At 45.1% G+C, this 21,437-nt stretch overlaps 1 protein-coding gene across 2 annotated transcripts in view; it reads left to right on the top strand.

Moving 5' to 3' along the window:
- The window catches only part of LOC122619239 (serine-rich adhesin for platelets), a 38,663-nt gene that overhangs the window by 10,300 nt on the left and 6,926 nt on the right, over positions 1 to 21,437 (top strand). For both annotated transcript variants that reach the window (XM_043796035.1, XM_043796036.1), the window contains exons 2-4: positions 14,476 to 14,843; positions 17,557 to 17,888; positions 19,155 to 19,430. In XM_043796035.1, the coding sequence (XP_043651970.1) occupies positions 14,476 to 14,843; positions 17,557 to 17,888; positions 19,155 to 19,430 (976 nt within the window). The remainder of the gene's footprint in view (positions 1 to 14,475; positions 14,844 to 17,556; positions 17,889 to 19,154; positions 19,431 to 21,437) is intronic.

Below are 21,437 nucleotides of genomic sequence, written 5' to 3'. Positions count from 1 at the left end.
GCTGCCATTGTATCTCAGATACACACACACACGGACACAGACTTACAAGCCAAACCGCAAAGAAAAAAGCTCCGTAGCTGAAATCGTGTTTGGGATGCCGGATTTTCGTTTTCTGGATGCCCTCGCCCTGACTTGTCTGCGGTGTAGGACCAGAAGTTCAGCACGAAATGCAATTACAATGCCCTGACATTGGGGCAAATCGAGAAGATACATGCCAGCAGTTCGATGGAGGCGCATTTCGGTGCGGCCATGGAAGTGGAGAATGATTACGAGTCTGCCAAGCGGAAGAGCCGTAAATTATGTTATAACCCACGACGGATATGGCAAAGAAAGACGGACGGGCTGACTGGCAGGCAGGGAAAGCCGGTCTTGAGTTGGCAGATTGTTTATTCGAGGGCAAAATACAATAAATATATATGAAGAGGCTAAGGAATCCTTGAAAAGGGGATACTCTAAGGTAAACGAAGTCACTCGGTAATCATCGAAATCCAGTAACAATCCGAAGCTGTTGCTCATTGTTTAGACAGTCAAACGCAGACCATCCATCAATTGGCTGCCAGGCTTTTGTTCCACAGCGCACTTCAATGAGCCGTAAAGAGAGCTACGGACCCGGATCCGGACGCGGAAGCGGAATATCCCCGCCCATTTAATTCGCAGTGGGTCAAACAGTAAGGAACAGCTGTGTGGTTATGCTGCATTTGGGTGGTTCCTGGTTAATGGGAGGGAGGATTCGCAGCAGCCGGCACTCAAAGTGTCATCGAATGGATTCGCATCGGAGGGAAATGCGGCATAATTGTTTAACAATGCGACAGAACACAATAATCAACTCGGTATTCAATGCCTGGATTCAACCCTCGAGTTGTTGCCCTAATTTTTGTTAGCATTGATTATTGTTTGGAGTTTCCCTCGCCTTTTTTATGGGCCCCTGCCACTTGGCGCATCCGGTGAGTGGCGCTAGCTGAGTTGCCTTAAAAAATGAAGCAGAACTGTCACAACCGGAAATGCAACCTGGCGTTTCGATTTGATTCGAAATCGAAGTGTGTGCACAATGCCATTATAATGAGCAGTTTAGCCCCCGTTTATGGGCTAAAGAGGGGGCGGGGTCGGCGAATGCGTGCGCTGCATTAATGAAGGCATAAAACGTTCGCAGCTCCAATGAATTGCTGCTTAGGCAGTCCAAACGCAACAAATTGTGGCAATAAACGAACGCCAGAGATCAGCGAAAGTTCACGGCTTCAATTTTAATGAGCCCGCTGACCCAATTTCGCGACATGAGAAGGGGAGTTTGCATTGTTTTGCAATTTCCGTGGGTGAAAGGGGAAGAATCAGGGGAGGGAATCTCTGGAGGGGGACACCGAGTTCAATAAACTCACTGCATCAAAAGTGCTCCAGTGAAATCCCCACAGGCCGCGACAGCTGTTGTTGCGCTTCAGCGGCAATCTGCGCGCACCCCAGCACTGAGAAAAATACTAACCGGGTATGAAAATAGGTAATAAAGGGCTCGAAATGCGATCATAAATGCCCCTTATTAAAATAACTTCACTAATTAAAAACTGAATAATGCTAATGTATGTCTTAAAACTATTTGTAAATGCTCTTAAAAATACAGACTCATTTTGACTGGAGTTGATATACTGGGATTTCTTGCTTCGACAAGAGCTGTAATCTTGGTGCTCAACCGAATAAATCTCCCCAATTGTGTTTAGTGCCTCGTTTTGGCCCAGTGTGATCCTCGCAAACTTCCATTCAATCTGTGGGCTGCTGCGATCGCGATCGCCCCCGTTCCGCCTGCTTGTTTGTCGCTTTTTTATGTGCGATACTAAATGCATTTCGGATCCACAATAAATAAATTCCCTGCGCTCAAAACATGTCAAGAGCAACGACACACAAGCTCCACCCAAAAAATACAGCATAGGTCCTCCCTTGGCGGCGTTTGAAAGTGTAAATGAATTTGTTCTTAATTATTATGGGACGATGTTCAAAGCCCATTGGCAATTTGGAGATCGGCGGAAGAGGAGCAGTATATGACCAAGATTCGTTGGCACTGATTTACGAGTACCAAAATGGTGGGGAGCCAAAGGGTGAGCCGTCTTCAAGATGCATGAATTGCTTTTTATGTGGCGCAAAATTTGTGGGGAAACAGAGGAAAGCTGCGGCAGCGAGTGAGAAAGCAGAAACATAACATGGTGGAAATTTGTTTCTTTAGTTATCTAACGCCCTGGGAAAATGTTTTCTTTGATGCTAGACACAATGGCAAATGATGGATTTGTTTAGTTTCAACAGCAACGTGTGAACTACGGGGAAGCAGACAGAGAAATTCGAGATTTTGTGTGCGGCTCCAGAAAACTGATGATTGCGCGCCCAGGGAATTACTAAAGAAATGACCAGATTTGGAGCATTCCAATTTGGCTTAACTATATATAATTGGCATCAATTGACCTACTTTACGATTGCCTTAACCTCAGACTAATCCCCAATATACCGGATACTTAATGGGTTTTCATACAGCTGGATTACTCGAGAATCTCTTAATTTTCATTAATTATCGCATCGTATTAATTTCCATTTTCTATTTGTGTTTTCTCTCTGGGATCAACGGAAATTTATGGTCCACTCTGCTGTTTATTTTATTACTAATAGATTCTTTATTTTATCTGCTGCGTTTCTTCTTTCTATTTCTATTTCCTTTTCTTCATTGATTTTTTTCCAATCGCAACTGATTTATGCGCTCAATAATTGATTTAGCATTTGTGGCGGTCGAGCGGTAAAGCCATTAAATGCGACATTAAGGGACGGTTTCAAGTGTCCTTATCAGAAGAAGTCCGGCCATTCCACACCCCCTTGCCAACCAACCAACCAAATTCATTGGTATCCGTATCCTGTTGGTGTCAAAGTGGCGGAGAAGTCGTAAATTTGGAAGCAGTTCGCCGATATGACAAGTGACTCCAAATGTTTTATGGACATGTGTTGCCTAATTTATGTTTCAATAAGTATGTCCCCAGCCAAAGATATTCTCCACCCCCGGGGGACATAAAAATGTCATAATATCCGATGAAAACGCAATGCAACAAATAATTAATTGAAATGAACAACTGGAAAAGGGGGTGAGTGGATTGCAACTGTTTCTTTCCTCTTTTTATGGCGGAGAAAATTGAGGAAAATGTTCATTAACCTCCCATATATGAGCTCATGCTGGTAGACATGTTTGGGCCAATAAATCAAAATTAATTTCTTCATTGGAAAGTTCTCTTTGGGGAATTTGTTGACAGGCGGCCTTTGTGGAGCTTTGTCCCATTGATTCCATTTGCTTTGGCAATCTGCAATCCATTTTCGAGATTATATTGACAAACTCGCACTCACATGTGACCTTTGCGATAAGTCCGGTCATGATGAGAGTGTGTGTGGTCTGGCCTTATCGGCACTTTGATCGGCTTTTGATTTTGTCACCGTTACAGGTGATAATAAAACGCGAACAAATCGTTGACAACTGGTTTCAGTGGATCGAGTTTTCTGAGCCACGTTTTTATGACCATACCATTTTCATAATGAACAGTATACCGTGCCTAATGCAGTCATCAAAGCGCTCTTATCGCTCCCCAGCGTACGATATTTTAAAAGCCATAATAGCATTTTCGGGTTAATTTCGAATTTTTCAATACTTTTATGTGAAAAACGCTTCGGTGGAACTCGCTTTATCAGCTCTGTCTGTCGTTTATTGTTTGTTTGTTTCCTGTCCGAGCACTGGGAAAAGTGTTGACAACCCAGAGCGGCCCATCGAAACCTAAAAAAAAGGAAATAAAATTGAAAACGTATGTGCCGAAGCCAAAGATTATATATACAACAGATACAGATACTTGCCAGCAAGTTGGGGACAAATATTTGCTCTTGGCGCAGTCGAAATGTTTACAATTTATTTACAATTTCATTATTAACGCTGCGCTGTTTGCCTTTCCATTGGATGCGTTGTTTGCCGAAGACATTAACGACACCATCGTCGCATAATGAGGCAATAATTATGTTTGAGATAGCGCTGCGTCAAAGACAAAGGTTTGCCTTGGTTCCCCATCCCGTCCCCATCCCCCTCCCCATCCCCATCCTTATCCACATCTCCCATATCATCTCGTCACCAGAGCTTGCCACAAGTTTGTGGTGTCTCAAGGACCCAGCACTCGTGTGGCAGTCAGACGTGGCAACAGGAGTTGGAGCAGAAGGAGGAGGCTGCCTGCGGGAGATTAGTGCTAAATGGGAATCAGCACTCCTATCTTTACACCGGGGAAAAATCAGTCAAAGAACCCTTTTCTAGTATCCCTATATTTCAAGCCTTAAAAAAAGGGAATTCCAAAATTGTGGTCAATGAAAGATTAATTTGTTCATCATATTCAATGGGCTTAGCGAAATGACACCATGCTTATAACCTTTTTGACTCTCCTATTGTGACGCAACTTCCTATTCCATTTCCCCTGTGTATCCCTCGCGGCAGCCATCTCGTGCCCATCTCGACTGTCAACGCACCTAAACAGACACCTTAAATTGCAGATCTTTAGCACTTGATATGCTCCAAGGGAACGAACGAAGACATCGTCAGCTCTTTGTGGCTTCCTGCTGGCTGAATCCTCTGCCATTCTGCACAGTTGTATCTCTCTGTGTCTATTTCCCTGTCTGCCGATTATCTGGAAATTGTCGTCTGCATTTAATGGCAACCGATAAACATTTGCGCCAGCCAGTCCTGACCCTCGACTCGACTCATAGTTTTCCTATGCAAATCTGAGCCGCATTCGCATCCGACAAATTTTTGGGAAAGTTGACACAATTTGAACCCCTCAGCTACAGCCAGTCAGCCATTCAGATGCTCTGAAACAAATAACATTGCTAGTCTTTGGGGCTAAAACCGTGAGCAGCGTTGTGCCTTTCACTTGGCCAGGCTCTTAGCCCGCAGTCCCAAATGGCCAACACCTTGCCAACACCAGCCACACTCGGCTAATCGCCGCCTGGCCATCTGCGGAGGAGTCCTCGGCCACAATCTTGACATTATTCTCCATGGCAAGCTCCTCGCTTTACGACAATGCGGAAAAACAACTTTCGCAAATTCTTTCAATTGAATTTGGGTGCTGTGGGTGGGAGTGGAATGTGAACCATTAAAACGGCCAGTGGCTACAAAGGAACTTAGACACAAAGTAAATAAATATCAGCATTTCTGGTTACGGATGAATATGAGATATTTAAACTTTGTTTTTTTAAGTATTTATTATGAGATTTATTTGGAACATAGCCCGCCGTTGTAAACCAGAAACCTTGATCGTTAGACGGCTTTAAAGTAATTTTTCACACAGATTGCAGATCTCTGGTGCCTGGCTTTCACTTTGTCCTTGTTCTGGTGTACGAGTATATAATCCTCCCGGAGGCCCCGTTGTCATCGGTCGACTTTCTAATAAACAAATTGTTGTCGATGTCGCGCTTTGGTTTCGTCCGATAGTCAGAGTTTAATTAACCGCAGCAGCTGGCAAAAACTAAACTGGCACATTGCCGCTGCGCGAAAGGTGGAGGGGGGTGGTAACTAGATCCGATGTGGTTTCTCAGTTAGGCGCTCGACTGACTTAATCGCACTAACTTAGCGTCGCTGCGTTCCAGTGCCATGTCACCTGAGAGGACGGAGTCATTGGATCTGCCCCGGGCATCCCAGTCATATCTCCAGCGGCCGCAGAGTTCAGAAGTTCAGCCCGGAGCATGGAAACTTTCTAAAAACAACGTTCAGCGTTCAACGTTCAACGTTCGTGCAACACAGCAGTTGACAGTCTGGCAATTTGTGTTTGCCCCTTTGGCAGAGATACCGGCAATCTCGATGTTTGTCCCAGCAATTAGCAGCCTCAGTGGCAGTGCAGTAGCCGTGATTATCACCTACCGCCCCCTGTCCCATGCTGAATGCAAATGCAAATGCAAATATTTACACGAGTGCCTCAAGGGTTGGCATTGACGCACAGGACTGGCGGCGTGGAGGAGTGGAGAACATACCGTAGGGATGCGAAAGAAGTGTAATTCAATCGGCGGCAGGGCTTCTTCCCGGTTCGAGGGTCCGATTGGAGGAACGAACGTCTTGAAGGGGTCGCAGGAAACCATAAAAATCAGCCATATGAGAAATGGATGATGAGTGAGGAATGAGGAATGAGGGTGGGGGGAATGCCTTGGGTTTCATTCACAGGAATGCACGTTCCCAGGACTCAAGGGTAGCCTGTGTGTTTGCCGAAGGACTCATCGCTGCTCCTTTCTCGCTCCGCCAGTTCCTGTTTGCTACCTGCCTGGGAAATACTTGCCCTCCTTTTTAGGGGAATATTGTTCCCCTGCTATTTTTCTGCATGTTTGTTTCATGTTTTTTTTCAGCCTTCAGCCTTCAGCCCGACTTCCCTGCTTCCCGACTTCTTTTCCGCACCTTTGGCAGGCCTGCAGCGGGCAAAGTGTTGCCAAATGTTAGCAGCATTTCCTGTTGTCTACGGGGCGTTGTCGCTGCAAAGTTTCGTCTTTTAACTTTTAGCACGTGTCAGTAAGGAAAAAATGCAAAAGTTTTTCGGGATAAAATAAAGTGAAATAAATAAAGCCAAGAGTGAGGCGGTGAAACTGTGAAGAAGCCTTGCCTGAATTTAATACCCTCGCAGGTCCCCTGCCGCAAAGTCAGACTGGCTGGCACTCGTACACGCTTTTGGCCATGGCTAAAGTGTCCCGGTAGGCTCTTACCATTGTTCCTGGCCCGGGTGGAGTGAAAAATGTTAATGCAAAATGCATTACGCCGCCCGCTTGAACCCCGGGTGCCAGACACTCGAAAGATTGGGAGTCGGTTGAGCTGTGTGGAGTTGGGTGGAGCTGGGTGATGCTAGGCCACTTCTGGCCAAGTGCTGGTGCATAATAGAAATTCCAGGACAGTTGCAGGCTCATGTCACTCCGGCTAAGCATTTAATTAGTATTTATGCTGCAGGAGCGCGCATAAATTCAGATGCAAATACGAGAGCGAGTTATGTTTCAGCCGCTGGAGTTGGTAACCTTATATCTTGACTTTGATTAGGTCTCCCAATTAGTAAACTGAGTTGTCTAGTGCTTGGATTAGCTACCAGGAAGCCGATGTTGCCTCTGGAAAAGGGCAAAGGCCAGAAGTGCTAAGCAGCATTATGGTGATGTGTGCGGATGGACTGAATAATAAACTTTACATGGAAGCCATTAAACCATTAAAGCAGCCAAGTGTATAACCGTCTGGGAAAGTGTTAATAACATAAACTGATAGACACTTTGTTTACAAGTAATCACTTTAGGTGGGTGAATATTAAAGTAGGAGAAGGAGGGGGCAACGGAAGAGGAAGGTAACGTTGTTAACGGGAAATATTGTATCACTAATTACCAAGAGGTGCTAAGCGCCATGTATGGAACACTTCCCAGTTGCAAAGCAATTCAAAGCTTAGCATTTAAATTCGTAGATAATAAAGCTATTTCTAAGCAAAACCAAGGACTGCAGCCATCATCTCACCTATCATATATGCAATCATGCTTGTAACTACTGTTCGTCCAGCGTTTTAAGCTCTGTTCCCAAGCTCCAAGATAGCTCCAAGACAGCTTCAAGTCGTGGTTCAAGGTTGTCGGTGAAACGAATCGCATTTACCAATATGTAAATCTCCCCTGGCCCTTAGCCCTTCGACGTTTTCCAATGAATAGCAAATAGGAATCCATCTGTACGAGCATTCCGCACTGATCGATACCTTCGTTACCCGGCAACATACTCTTACGTATATGTATGCCTCAACGGGGGGCACTTAGGAGCCCTCGACCCAACTCGACTCGACTTGAGACTCTTCCACGAAATGGCGAAACCCGTTTTGGGTCTCAGCCTCTCGGGTCCAGAGTGTCTTTCAATTGTATTCAATGCTAACTCAATTGCTCTGGCCCAGGGCTACATGGTTATATGGCCATAGCTTTGGCTGTCTAACCGATTCCATTTCGCCCTGGCAGGGGCAATTGAGGCACACTCCAGAGTGGGAGGCACACGGGGTGGGCAATTTGTTTTTCTAGACCTGAGACAAAGAAGGCGATGCGAAGACAAAAGACAAAAAGCGGAGGCACCAAAAGAAAACGACTTACTTAGCATCTTGGCGATGGTTCATGGGAAACTGGGAACGAGATACCGTGTAGGGATAGGTCCAGGACTTAAGACCTAAACCGGATGTGGATGTGGATGTGGATGTGGATGTGGCGCATCGCTCAATGGCTGCCTTTCACTTCCTCCCTATCTTTTTTCAAGTTCAAGTCAAACATTGGCCATAATCTCCGCGCGTCAGCTGCACCACTTTTTATGCTCGCACAGCGCACAATATTTGAATAAACCACATCTGAGTATCGGAAATCTCCAAAAATAAAAAGGTGCCAAGGCAAATGAGCTGTTAAAAATAAAGGGAGCCGAAAGCCGGAAAATGTCGCCGAAGGGAAATCCCCGCTAAAGTGGTTGCCACTCTCATTCTCCGGATAAATCTCTCATATACATCTGGCGATGGGACGAAGGGACGTGAAAAACTCTATGGCACCGAGAACATTTTTGGGCATCCAATTTAATTTTAGACACAAAAACCTAATAAAATTGCCGCTGCTGCTGGGTGCATTTATTTTTGTTTTTCACCCCGCAGCAGCGAGCACTTCCGCAGGGTTGGAGGAAAAGCGGTGGAAAAGCGGGGCGAAAACCAGGGAAAAGGCGCTCGATGAGGATGCAGCTCTTAATGATATCAGTCGCGCTGATCGGTGGCTCTTTCCCCAGTGTTTTCCTCAACAACCCAACAACCACGCCCGTAGACGATGGAATTTAAAGTAAACTTATCCCGCGGGTACTCGCTGAAAAACGCATGTCACTTAAATTTATTGGCCGCAGCAACAACAACTGCCACTACCACTGGCACTGCAACTGCAACTGGGAAAACCAACAGCGAAAACAGCAGTGGCATTTGGTGAGATGCATTTTTCATTCAATTTCCAGTCTGGTCTGATGCATTTTATGTTCGCCCGGGGCTGTAAAATCGATTGATAGACACGGCTCATGATTGAAGTCGCATGCCTGCGGGGGCGGCCCTCAAATGTTTAGCAGCAAATTTTACGTTTTCGTTTAATTACTTTACATGGCCGTAAAGTCATAAAGTCAAAACCCCATTCTCCCCCCTCGGAAGCCATTTCGTAATTGAGCCCTGGCGGAAGTCAAGTCTTACTTAATCAACCCGAAAGCCCGACTCGAAGTCTTATTAATTGGAGCGCAAAACGGGCTGAAGACAAAAAATGCGCTAATTGCTATCACGTCAAGTGCTCCGGGGTCAATTAATTTAAATAAAAGCCAAATTGTCAGGCCTTTCGACGGCCTGAAAAAGACGAACATAATTAAAACTGCGCAAAGCTGTCATCGATAGTTTCGTGGGGCTGAGTTGTAACTAAAAATGAATCATCGCCAGTCGACGCAATGTTGGTTTAGTGCTAGCCATTTTCTTACAAACTACGTGGAAAATAAACTGTATCTATTAATAGATAGTATTATCTGAAAGTACAATCCTTATGAAAAGAAAACATTTTATTAAAACGTATTAGTTTATATGTAATTATTCTCAAAAATATTATTTAAAGACAGCTGTCTTTTCTGTAACTTCTATGCACACACATCGAATCAGATTATAGCCAGCAAAACCACAGATTACCCATAAGCTGGGGATAATTCTTTGAAACTATTTTTGATATGCCTGAAAGGGACGTGCCAGCATTTCGCATCACTTCAACCTTTAATCCTCTTTAAGCCCGATGAGTCGTAATCGTGCGTTATCTGTCATCGGGAGACCTAATGAAAGAGTTCACCCTCGCACATAATTCAGATCATTAGTCCTGGCCAGGCTTACTCACTTTCTCCCAATCCAACCCGGTCCAAGCCAATCCACTCTCCTCACCCTCGCCAGGCGACCACATTGACCTTTTATGGCTGTAGCTGTGGGCTTGGCAAATCAGAATCACGTGACTTGCCCATTTTTATTGGCAGTGCGTTCGCGTGGGTGTGTCGGCCTGCTTTTGGGTTGATAGAGGTTTGCAGCAGGGCATAAATCAGTTTTAATAGTGCAGCTGGAGAACTCAAGCCGCAGCCTGTGTCTTCGCCGGAATGAAAAAGAATAACGAAGAACTAAGTGACTGGGATACGCATATGGGACTTAGCAGTCCGTTTAATGAGATTTTGCAGACGGAAGAGCAACGAGCGAATCCAATTTTATTTGCCATTTCTGTCAACATTTTCTGTTTTTTTCTGTGCTGTGTGGCTGTGCTGGCAACATTTTTACTGTCGCATTACGTGCAACATTTGCCCGTTGATTGCTTGGGGTATGAATCCCGCCCATTTTCCTCATCCCCCGGAAAACCCGAGGGCATTGCATAAATTTGTCTAGCTGTTGTTGTCGGACTCTACAATTTATGCGCTTGTGGCGCCCCAATATGTGGCGGTGGCTTTTGTTATTCGCTTGCCGAAAATTTGCTAAAATACAACCTAAAATAGCAAACCCAGCCGAGTAAATCCGAAAGCAAAAACTTTTGGCCATAAAGCACATGTGACTACGTCTACCACATCTACATCCACATCCACATCCACATTCCCACCATCTGGCTGCTTATTGCGTATGGATATGTGTGTTCCTAACATGTATTTGTTTATTTTGCCGTTTTTGGGTGCAGCACATTTTCCGTTCCTGGCTTTAAGCTTTCCTCGCCCTGACAAGATCTTCCCCATAAATCATCCCGCAGCAGAATGCTGAAAATTGTCGGTGATAAGCGCACTGCTTTTTCCGCTTTGAGCTTGGTGTTATACAAAATGCAAAGTGTTTTCCTTGGGTCCTTTGATAAATTAACCACAAAGGTTATCAGGCAAATTCGCATTATGCTGCATACTTGGGCTTACAAAAGCAGGCGCAAAAAAAAGAGGCTTCGTTGTGATGGATGTCTCACATCACTTTCCAAGACTTTAGGTGTTACTCTTAAACTGAACGAATAAATCTTGCACAGGCTCATATAAAATGGAATTTATTCTGTAAATATTAAGCCTTATATGAATCTTTAATATCACTCAGAAGGGCATTCATTCCCCTGCAGTTTCAACTCGGGTTTCTTCTCTCGCACTTCCTTTTTTATACATAATTAATTTATCACTTGGCTCTCATTTTTATCGCATCGGATGTCGCAGGACCTCCATTTCCCGTTGTCCCCCCTGGAGGCCAGACCCCAAAAGTGACCCTTAATTGCTTTAAATGCCATTACGACACTTACGCACAGAGCCGCAGAGTCGCAGTTTGGAGCTTGGAGTTTGGAGTACTGATATCCATGGTCCGTGTCTGGCTGTCAGCCAGAATCGCAGGGCCAAGGGCAGCACTCCGTCTTTAATTTGCCTGGCTGCGCCTGCAATTGTTTTCGCTTTAAATAATTAAATTAAAGTGGGCAGTCAACTGATTGAAGGAGCCTCCAGTCTCTGTCCCTCCCCTGCCGCCAATGGAGCAACTTGCTCCCGACTGCCACTCGATGCAATTGTTTTCGGCTGGGGAAATGAGCTGAGCAAAAACGAGAAGCGAGGATATTGAACTCTAACCTGGTGCAATCAGCGTAATTAAAGCGACCACGGCATTGGCTTATAAATCATTTATTGCCAAGACATTATCGCCATCGACTGCCGGTGCACATAGTGTTAGTGGAAGCAGTACCCACTCCGCCCCCTTAGAACTCGTTTTGTGCAAATTATGCTACGGAACGCGTTAGTCTATGACAGATTGTATCTGCTAGATACATGCCTCACATATGCACATATATAGCCATTCGTCGATGCCGACGTGCCGGCGGAGCTTTTATGCTGCACGTACCGCTCCCTCTTGGCGTCAATTTATGGTCAGGGTAAAATTCTGCTAAAAAGAGCCAGCATCGCCGACTTAGGAGCAGCTGGTTCGCTGGATACTCCATTCCGCTCTGTAGTGGGCCAACATCTTGTGCAAATCTCATTTACTTGCGGCTTTGCCACAGTCACACACGAGTTGGATGGAGTATCTGCCGCCACAGAGCATTGCATACGTGTCAATGTGCCTGGGCCTTGGCAAATGCACTTTTGATATATTGGCTCTGGGCTTATTGGTTTTTCATCTGCCGTTCGTCGGATTAAATTCTGGAGGGGATTCCGGGGGCACTTTGATTTGCGGCCTCCTATAAATTTCATCGCATTTGACATGACAATCGAGGGATGTCAACAGAAGGCAGGCGCCAAGTTGCAAATAGCGTGGTAATCCGATATTCCCATGTGGATGATCTCGTTGGGGTATGCAAACCAGACTAACAAAGCTGGCATTTAACACAACGGTTTATTCGAATAAATATTGTAACAATTCTTATAAAATCCGTTTTAAAAGGTTGATAAGTTGAGCAAGTTACTTAAGCAACATTATTAGTATATTAATATGTACAACAAATTACATTGTATACTCTCCCACTGCTCAGCCTCCAGTTACTTGGCAACATTTAGAGTATTTTCTGTTCGGCGTGGTCCAATTTGACCACAAATCACTTCGAACATGTTTGACAATTGTCGTTGGATAACGGCTAAATCGCCATAAAAGTGCATAATAGCCATATAGAGGGCTCATGCCATGTACTACCATGATTGTGGCTTGGGCCAGGCTATGATCTCCGTCCTGGCGGCGTGGAAATAGTTTAAGGCAATCTCCAGACGGGATTTGTGGCAATCTCTGTGGGCAACGATTGCTATCTGTCCCAGCCTACATGGCTTTGTGTACATAAGTGTATAAGTGTATATACTGTATGTACAGATGTGCACACAGACATTCCTGCACATGACTCACAAATAATGTGCAATGGCAGCCATGGCCATGGTCGTCACCCAGACGTGACGACGCCCCCGGACTCCCTTGGCGCCCTTGGCCCTCCAAGCGTATTTTGAGGAAAATAATAATTTTTGCCAAGTTAATTTGCCATTTCCGGCGACGGCTGCTGTCAGCTTCCGTTTGTCAGGCGAGCGGGCAGGGAATAAGGAGTTGCAGCCCGAGTTGCACCTGAGCATGCTTAATTGAATTTCGCATTTGGCCGAAATTAACAGCCAGTGCCGAGGAGTTTGTTTATTTTGAGTGGCTTTTATTGGCGCATCTGGGCTGGCAGGATGGCAGGGGTCAGCGGGAATGGGGATGGAGATGGGGATGGAGATTCTCTGCGTGCCAATGTCTGCGCACTTGAAATTGCTAATGGGGAAAGGGGCGCATTGCTGCTGGCATTGCTTTCTGTCCCCCCGAATCTCAGATCGAGAGAGTCAGACCCATGCGTCTTCCAGTGGCGCACAGAACGTCAAAATGCGGCCCCGATGCCATAAAATTGCCTGAATTTAGCGCTAGGTTGCCGCCGCTTCCCTAGACCATCTCCAGTTTTTGCCTGGCAGCGGTCCAGCCATGTCTCCTCCATCTCTGGGAGTCCATAGCCCCCTCCTCCATCTCCGTTCTATGGGCACGTCAAGTGACTTTGCTCTGGGCTTGTTAATCTACGAGTGGATGCTTCTGCTGCAGCTTCTGCTACTTCTGCTCTGCTTCCTGGTAGTTGCAGCTCCCCGGGCTTTGTTTTCATTACCGACCAAGTCCACATGGCGGCCTATTAAATGCAAAAAGTGCAGACAGCCAGAAAGACAAACGGTCGCCTGGGCCTTCCATACTCCCTTCATGTCCACAAACTGGCCACCACTGCCAAGAGAATTAAATATGCATGTTGCAGGAGCTCCAACTCCATGGCATGTGGCTGGGTTATTAAAGTTAATTACAATTTTTCCTGGCATTCATTTTTTCTCGTAACGATAATTCAGATTTTTTTAATGCTGTGTCCTTGCTGTGTGGCGATTTTTCCACTCTATTAATTTTCGCGTTGATTTATTTGCGGCATCGCCTTGTTTTTGCTTCCTTTGTTTACAGTCTGCGAAATCAGAGGCAACAAATACGATCGCCATGTGGGCTAAATTGAAACTGAATCGATGGGAGGAATGGGCTTGGCCATTTTCTCGTGGGGAAATCCAGTGGATGGACAAACTGGAGCGAGTAGGCACGCAGCTGGGCGGGCATGCTGTTTCTATTAGATTACATGAAAAGCTCTTTGATTATCTGCTGATGATAGTGATCGATGCCGGGATGATGCATGAGATGAAAGCCGCCTCTGATCTCGTCGTGGCTAAATGAAAACAGATTACTTGCACTTGGGAGAAGACTGCCAGAACCGAACTCTGAATTTAAAGTTTTCTAGCTATTACAATCGCAGAACGTTGTATAAGAATTCTACGCTGATGCCAGTTAAAAAATAACATTACACTTAATGGATTCTAGCAATTAGTTTAAATTCACAACATTTCAAACTTAACTTTCTTAAACATATAAATGTACTCCATTCTAAATAAAATATTCTTATTTGTTTCAGCTGAAAGCGACCTGCTCACCTTCGCACAGCGCAAACAGCACTTCGAGACGGACAAGTCATTCCAGAAGGAGCTCTTCACCGGCGAAACCAGACCTCTGAGTGTCCGGCAGCTTTACACGGAGGCTGGGAAGGAACTGCCGGTGGCCACAGGAGCCACTGCGACCGCTCTCGCCTCCTTGGCCCACTCCCAGTCGCTGATCCCGTCCCGTTCCATCTCCTTCAACGGCGAGGTTCTGTCCAGCGATCACGAAGTCCTGCAATTAAATGGATCCGCGGACACGGAGGATCATCTGCTTTGCGGGTCGGACTTTGGCAATGCCAACCGCAAGCTGCGCACACGCATCGATGCCGAGATCGAGATCCGACTGGTGAGTACCAACCATTTTTCCGGGTTAACTGGTTTCCCAGTAACTGGTAACCGTTAGAGGCGAGTTTCTGGCTGCAGGTACTCCATCCGCAGTTATGCTTCATGCATAAATAATACGTTTGTTGAACGGAACGACCACCCCAAAAAAATCAGACTACGACGACCTCATGTGTGTGGTCTGTGTGGCTGTGCGGCTGTGTAGCTGTGTGGCTGTGTGGCTGGCACTTCCTTCCATTCACCAGCTGGTTTGCCTCCGAAAGCTAATGCCAAAACCCCCCTTTTTGCCGGCCAACTGTCATCTAACCGTTTGCTCCACTTCGACCGCACGGCCACCCAATCATTGTCATGGCTCTTTGGTGCTGAGGATGATGATGACGGGCAGCACGGGAACGGGAACGAGAACGGGAACAAAGACCACACACACGCCTCGGTCACAACTCCATCAAACATCGCCTATCTGCAGTTAGCTAATGGCCAACGAGGAGCAGCTCATGGCATGACTCCATCAACGGCGCTGCAAATCATTTCGAGTTAGTTGACTCGTTTTAATTGCCCAACTGACGACCCACGCCATTGCCATCGCCGCTTGGCAAACTATGATGCAGTCGTTAGGGAAGACTTTGCAGTCTGCGCTTGGGCTGTGCAAATCCATTGAATCTTGGCAGTTTAATTGGGGCATCTTAATTAGACACAGCTGGGGTAATTAGGTAAGGGAGTGGGAAACTATATTAAATTGGCAATCAGTCTTGGTACTAAGGAACAAAACCCTATTTGATAGTCAATGCAATCTTAGCCCTGGGATCTTAACAAAAGCATTTTATATTGCGTGTAATAAAAAAGTATCTGTCTCACAACCACTTAAAGATTTGAGATTAAGATTAGAGAAATATTTCCCATCTCTATCTTTATCCAGCAAACAATTTAGTGTAGAGCAATTTGAATTGATAAAAAAGAATTAGGGATTTTCTTCGTTTATTTTTCCAGCACGTCGCCAATGCTTTGCGCTGATATCAGAAAATTTCAGTTAATTTGAGCTAACGCGCTGTGCAGTCGACCCATTTGGTCTCCGAATCCTTCTTTGTCGTCGTCGTCGTCGTCGCCGTCGTCTCTTGTTTATCTTTTAGCCGGGCCATTAGATAAGCTGTGCAAAGACAAACAGCCAATGGCCAATATCTGCAGACGGCGATGATGCCAATGGCAACGAACAGTAACTCTGCAAAATACCAACTACAGCAGCAGGAAAATCGCCGCGACGACGACGACGACGACGACGACAACTTGGATCCCTGTTCAATAGGTTGCCAAACTTGTTTTGGCAAAAACAACGCCGGTTGTCAATCCCAGTTGACTGTCGACCGTCGCCAACTATCCTGCCTTTTTCTCATTTTTGTTTTTGCCAGCTCCAATCGACTTTTAGCTCCATTCTGTCGACGGCTTCTTAATAAAATGACTTTTAATCCTTTTCGCATTGCGTTTGACGTTAGTTGGCCTCAGTCTTCCGCTCCGATACACCCCAAAAGAGGTCCCAAAGAGGTTCCAAAGAGATCCCCAACGAGATCCAGACAGGAGTTCAGCTCCAAAGACGACGGCCTGGCCATTAGCGCTCTGCGGTTTATTGGTTACGGCAGCCACTATCTCAAAGATGGCCCATTTGGGCGACTCTCGCTGTCGTTGTTGTTGCCGTATTTGCCGTCTTGACGGCACTTAAATTGCGTTATTATATACGGCTCGACATTTATGTGCAAATATTTTATCGTTAAAAGTTGGACACATTTGCTCCGCTTCATCCATTGAGCCGCAAAAAAGAATTTGGCTGCTGCTCTTGAAGAAAGAAAGAAAGAGGCAAAGCCCAGACTCATTGTCGGATTCAGGCATTTCTTTATGGCCCAAACTGCCTCACTTTGGCCATTGGAAATCTAGCTCAAGTGTCGTTTTATGTAGATTTTCCGTGGTATGGGTGGGTGTTATTTAGGAAATTTAGGGGGATGAAAAACTACTGAGTTGGGGCACAATGTAAGCTCCCCATTCCACAGTTTTTTTCAATTGTTACAATTGATTCAAGCAGTCAAATCGAAAATCAAATGAATCGATTGCGCTTTTTCCTTATTTTTTATGGGCGTAATTCACTTAAGACCAGCAGACAATTCGACTCTGGGGAATGTGTGTCCAAAGCAAATAGAAAAACAACCATTTTATATAATTGTACTTCCAGATTGTTTAATTTCTTGTTGATATTTGTAAAATAAAATGATTTGGGTTTTCAAATTCTCTGTTTGGACAGTTCGAATTTGGAACGAATAAGTTCAATATATACCTATATTAACTTTATAACTAGACCAAAGCTGTTATGGAATCGACCATTTCCGCAAAGTAGTTCCCCTTTATTGTTTTTAATTAATCTGATTGATTTTCGCTTGCGCAACAAAGTGTAGGACGCGTGTTACATTTTCGGGAGATTTCAAAATCGCGTGACTTGTCCCAGTTTGCAGAAAGCATTGAGAATGTCTGCGCAAACACAGCACAAAGTGGCAGCGCACATTTCCCATAAAGGGATATTCGTGACAGGAGGCTCTGTGGCTTGTGCGGCTAATTAAGGACCTGTCCGCCGGAACATGAAGCATACATACGTGGATCATAAAACATTAATTTTGCATGCCAACTGCCTAATTATGGCGATGTTTCAACTCTTTCCTTGCTCTTCATATCCATTTCAGCCCGCTGCCATCGAGGATTTGCGGAAGTGGACGTCCAGCGAGGCGCTGGGTGATGTCACCGTCACACCGGATTGCATGCATCACGTGGACACCTCGGTGAGCACCTCGCTGGCCATCGGCGAGAATGGCATACTGACCCCGGCCCTGTCCCCGTCCGTCCTCTCCGCCGACGCCGTCGATGCCCTCTACTCCCAGAATCTGAGCCAGGCGGCGGACAGCTCCCGGCACAACCACCACACGCAGGCCCTCATCCCGAACGATATCAATAAAGACGTGCCTTTGAACCATCGCTTGCCTTCACCCGAGGAACAGACCAAGCAGATTGCCTTAAAGTGAGTAATTCTGAAGTGAAGTGATTCTGAATAGAAGCAGTATTTAAAATATGTCCTACTGTGTTGGCTTATATACATTCCTATCAAAATCAGCACAGAAAAGGAAGCTGCGAAATTCTCGGATAGCGTAACTTAAAATGCCCAATAATTATTCTCCTTGACTCAACGTGCCACAGTTTGAAATCTACTGTGCTTCACGTACAGTTTTACATCTGCACGCTGTCTTTCTTTTTTTCCAGTTTCAAACACGATTTTAATGCGTTTTTTATGCAAATTTCGCGGCAACTATTGTTTGTTTTCTGTTTCATGACGAACAAAAAAGAATAGCTATTAACAGCGTGGCTTGTATAGTATATGCTATACATATTTTCAACGTTCAATTGTGTGCGTTTGGAGCACGAGATGTTTGCTCATCGAGCGCATCGGTCGAAACCAAAAAATGCTTAAAAAAATTAATTCAATTACGTATGAATATTTACAATGCGGCCACACAATTATGCAAGTGTCGCCGACCCGGACCCACTCTCCACCGCCAATCCATTGGATCCATGGACACACCCCTCCTGCGATTTCCATCACATCTACATACCGGCCATGGCTCATTTGTTCGGCTTTTTAAACTCCGAAATGGAGCAGCCACATACGAGCCGTATTCACGCTCCACCGATTTGGAGCACGAAAAATGTGGTTGGCTGGCTGGTATTAAAGCGTAAACAAATTGTTGTTTGGATTACCACAAAAGTGCACTTCAAACTGCGCGAGGTTCCCATTCCGCCATCAGATCGATCAGGCCACATCTGCAGGCACTCAGAAAAACATCTGTGATGGCTTGCATAACTCAAAAATATGCTATATTTTATAAAGAAACATTTTCTCAATTCAAAATATTACATTTATTTTGAATAAGATATGATTTTAGGCATTTCAGGATTAAATGGAAGAACAAATGACGCCATAAGATTCGAACAACATTCATATTTATTGCTCAAAATGCTTGCGACCTTCTAAAACTTAAACATAAATTGAGGAGGGCTTTTAAGTGCATAAGATAGTCTTTAATTACAGTTGAAGCTGATCACCTTTTTGAGAAAATTCCAACTCAAAGCAACTATAAGTGCTGGAATATTATAAAAGAACTGCATTTTTTCGTACCAGAGAGCATTTAGGTCAGATCTTGCCACCTAATTTCTACTATATACCATGTTTATACTAAAGCATGATTAATAGAGTTTCTAAACGATCTCCACATTGTCCCACCCTCAACAGATACCCCGCCGAAGTGATTTCGGTGAACACCAGCGGAAAGCACTTCCAGCGGATGTGTGCGGCGCGCAAGTCCACCAGTGGAGGATACGCGGGTGGTGCCACCGCCGGATCCTCGAGCAGCACTTCGCCGGAGAACGGCGGCCAGGCGGAGGGCAATAACCTGGACGACAATGTGCAGACGGTGAGCCGGAGGTCAAGATCGCGGAAAGTGCGCGGAAAGCGGCGGAACACGATAGCCGGAATCGACCAGAAGGAGATCCAGGATGCGGCCAATGGGTATGTAATCGTGTCTATCTACCGATCTATCTGTCTATATGTCCTCCTACATGGACAGGTGCCACCTGTTCCTTCCTTTCCCACCTTCGTTCGCCTCTCGAACTGTACAAAGGCCATACTAAACTCGTATATCCATGTGTACATACACCCTGGAAAGGTCCTTGCGGATCTGCCCAGAGATTCTCCCCATATACTCGTATTATCCGACTTATTCTCAATTGCATTTTCTTATGAGATTATTGTGATCAGCCCAGTTCGCTGAACGATTTGTTATGCTGTTTAGTTTTCTTCGTTTGCCTAATTTCGTGTACTTTAATTGCGCCTTTATTGTTTAAACAAATGCCTGGCCGAGTGTACAAATCGGAGTTTTGCGCCATTAACTATTAGCGTATACATATTGTTTACCCAATTAGCAGCACAAAATGCATGCCACCAACTGAATGTCTCTAAATTACGATTAAAAACTAAAAAATTTAATGTTGTACAAAGAAAATTGTAAATAAATTGTGTTATTAGCTCTACGTAATTAGAAACTCTAGCCAAATTCAAATTTTCAGCCGCCTTTTTTGCGAACTTAAGTTCGAAACCGATTCGGCAGCGGAAACTAAAGCCTTTTTGGATGATTTTCAAAAGCAAACTTGCAAAACAGCCTAACAAATTAAACGATTTTCAGCAGCCACAAAATACAATAATATTTTCTTAACACACACATACACACAGTCATACATTTCATTATCCATCCGAGACACCCACCCTTTCGCCGCCCCCGCATTGTTATCCTGGTCGCAAACCACCCACACACTTCGGCAACATTTGTTGCCAGCAACATGCAACATGCAGCATGCAGCACTCGACTCTAGGTTGTTGGCCCATTCTGTCAGTGAGTCGGCCCACTCTCGGCCATTTCTGGTGCATCATCAGCATAAATCATGCGAGAGGCTGGTTCCGTAGGATTTGCTCTGCCAAGACCCAAAGGCAAACCGTGGCCCCCAGCTACACTAGCAACACCAGCAACAAATGCCGCATTCGAAATGTTTTTTACTTGGGCTCACTGCTTTTCTGCTTTTCCTGTGCTTTTCAAATGGCACACACGACGCCTTTTGCTAAAAGTTTCATAAATCTTATTTTGTTTTGTTGGCCCGACTTTCGGTTGGCGTCTGCCCACCAACTCCAACTCAAACTCAGTCCCCAACTTGGCGACGGCGTCATTCCATTTGACTGCGTTCTACATACTATATAAAGTATATGTGCAACTTGAAACCCCAACTCAGGCACACACTCACTACATATATGTATGGGTGCCCCATTATGTCAATGCTGTTCGATATCTGTGCTATCAGCAGTCGAAAAAGCGGAGCACAGCGAAAACGTTGAGCCCTGTCCAGTGACTGCCAAACTGTAAGTGCATTTCGTGATTGTTTATTTCTGTTTGCGCACAGAGAGAAATGCTCCACTTGTTGTTATATATATGTAAGTGCAATAAAGTAGTTGGAAATGTCAAAGTTACCTCTGAAGATCAAATGCCAATAGGTCCAGCCAAAACTTATACTTCATACAATATGCAAATTACTATCACTCCCAAATTCCAAAGGATTTTCTTTCTGTTTACTGAGATACAGTGGAATTGTTTTAGCAATGACTGCACTTGGTGCACCCGCCCCTCCTCAAATATGTGAAATCCCCTCGATTCAAGTTGTTTGCTGGCCCAGAATCTTATCGCCAATATAGTGCCCCCACCTCCCGATCGCTCCCAGCATGCCACACACTTTTGTGGGGAAAGAATTCCGGGAGAATTTACCCACTCGAAAACTTAGATGTTGTAATCGCCTTTAATAATCCACTGAACAGCCGCAGCAGCGCGGGGAAAATGAAAATACAAAAATATAAATGTATTTGGGAAAATTAAACTTTGAACTGCGCCATTAATTAATTTTCAGCTTGTTGTTGTTGTTCTTCCCCCCAGGCACGTTGAGTATTTTGCATCTGTGTGTGCGTGCGTGAAATTAA

This window comes from Drosophila teissieri, chromosome 3R (assembly GCF_016746235.2).
Source record: "Drosophila teissieri strain GT53w chromosome 3R, Prin_Dtei_1.1, whole genome shotgun sequence".
NCBI classification, from domain to species: domain Eukaryota; kingdom Metazoa; phylum Arthropoda; class Insecta; order Diptera; family Drosophilidae; genus Drosophila; species Drosophila teissieri.
The sequence above is the reverse complement of the archived record's forward strand: the minus strand, read 5'-3'. Positions and strand labels throughout refer to the sequence as shown.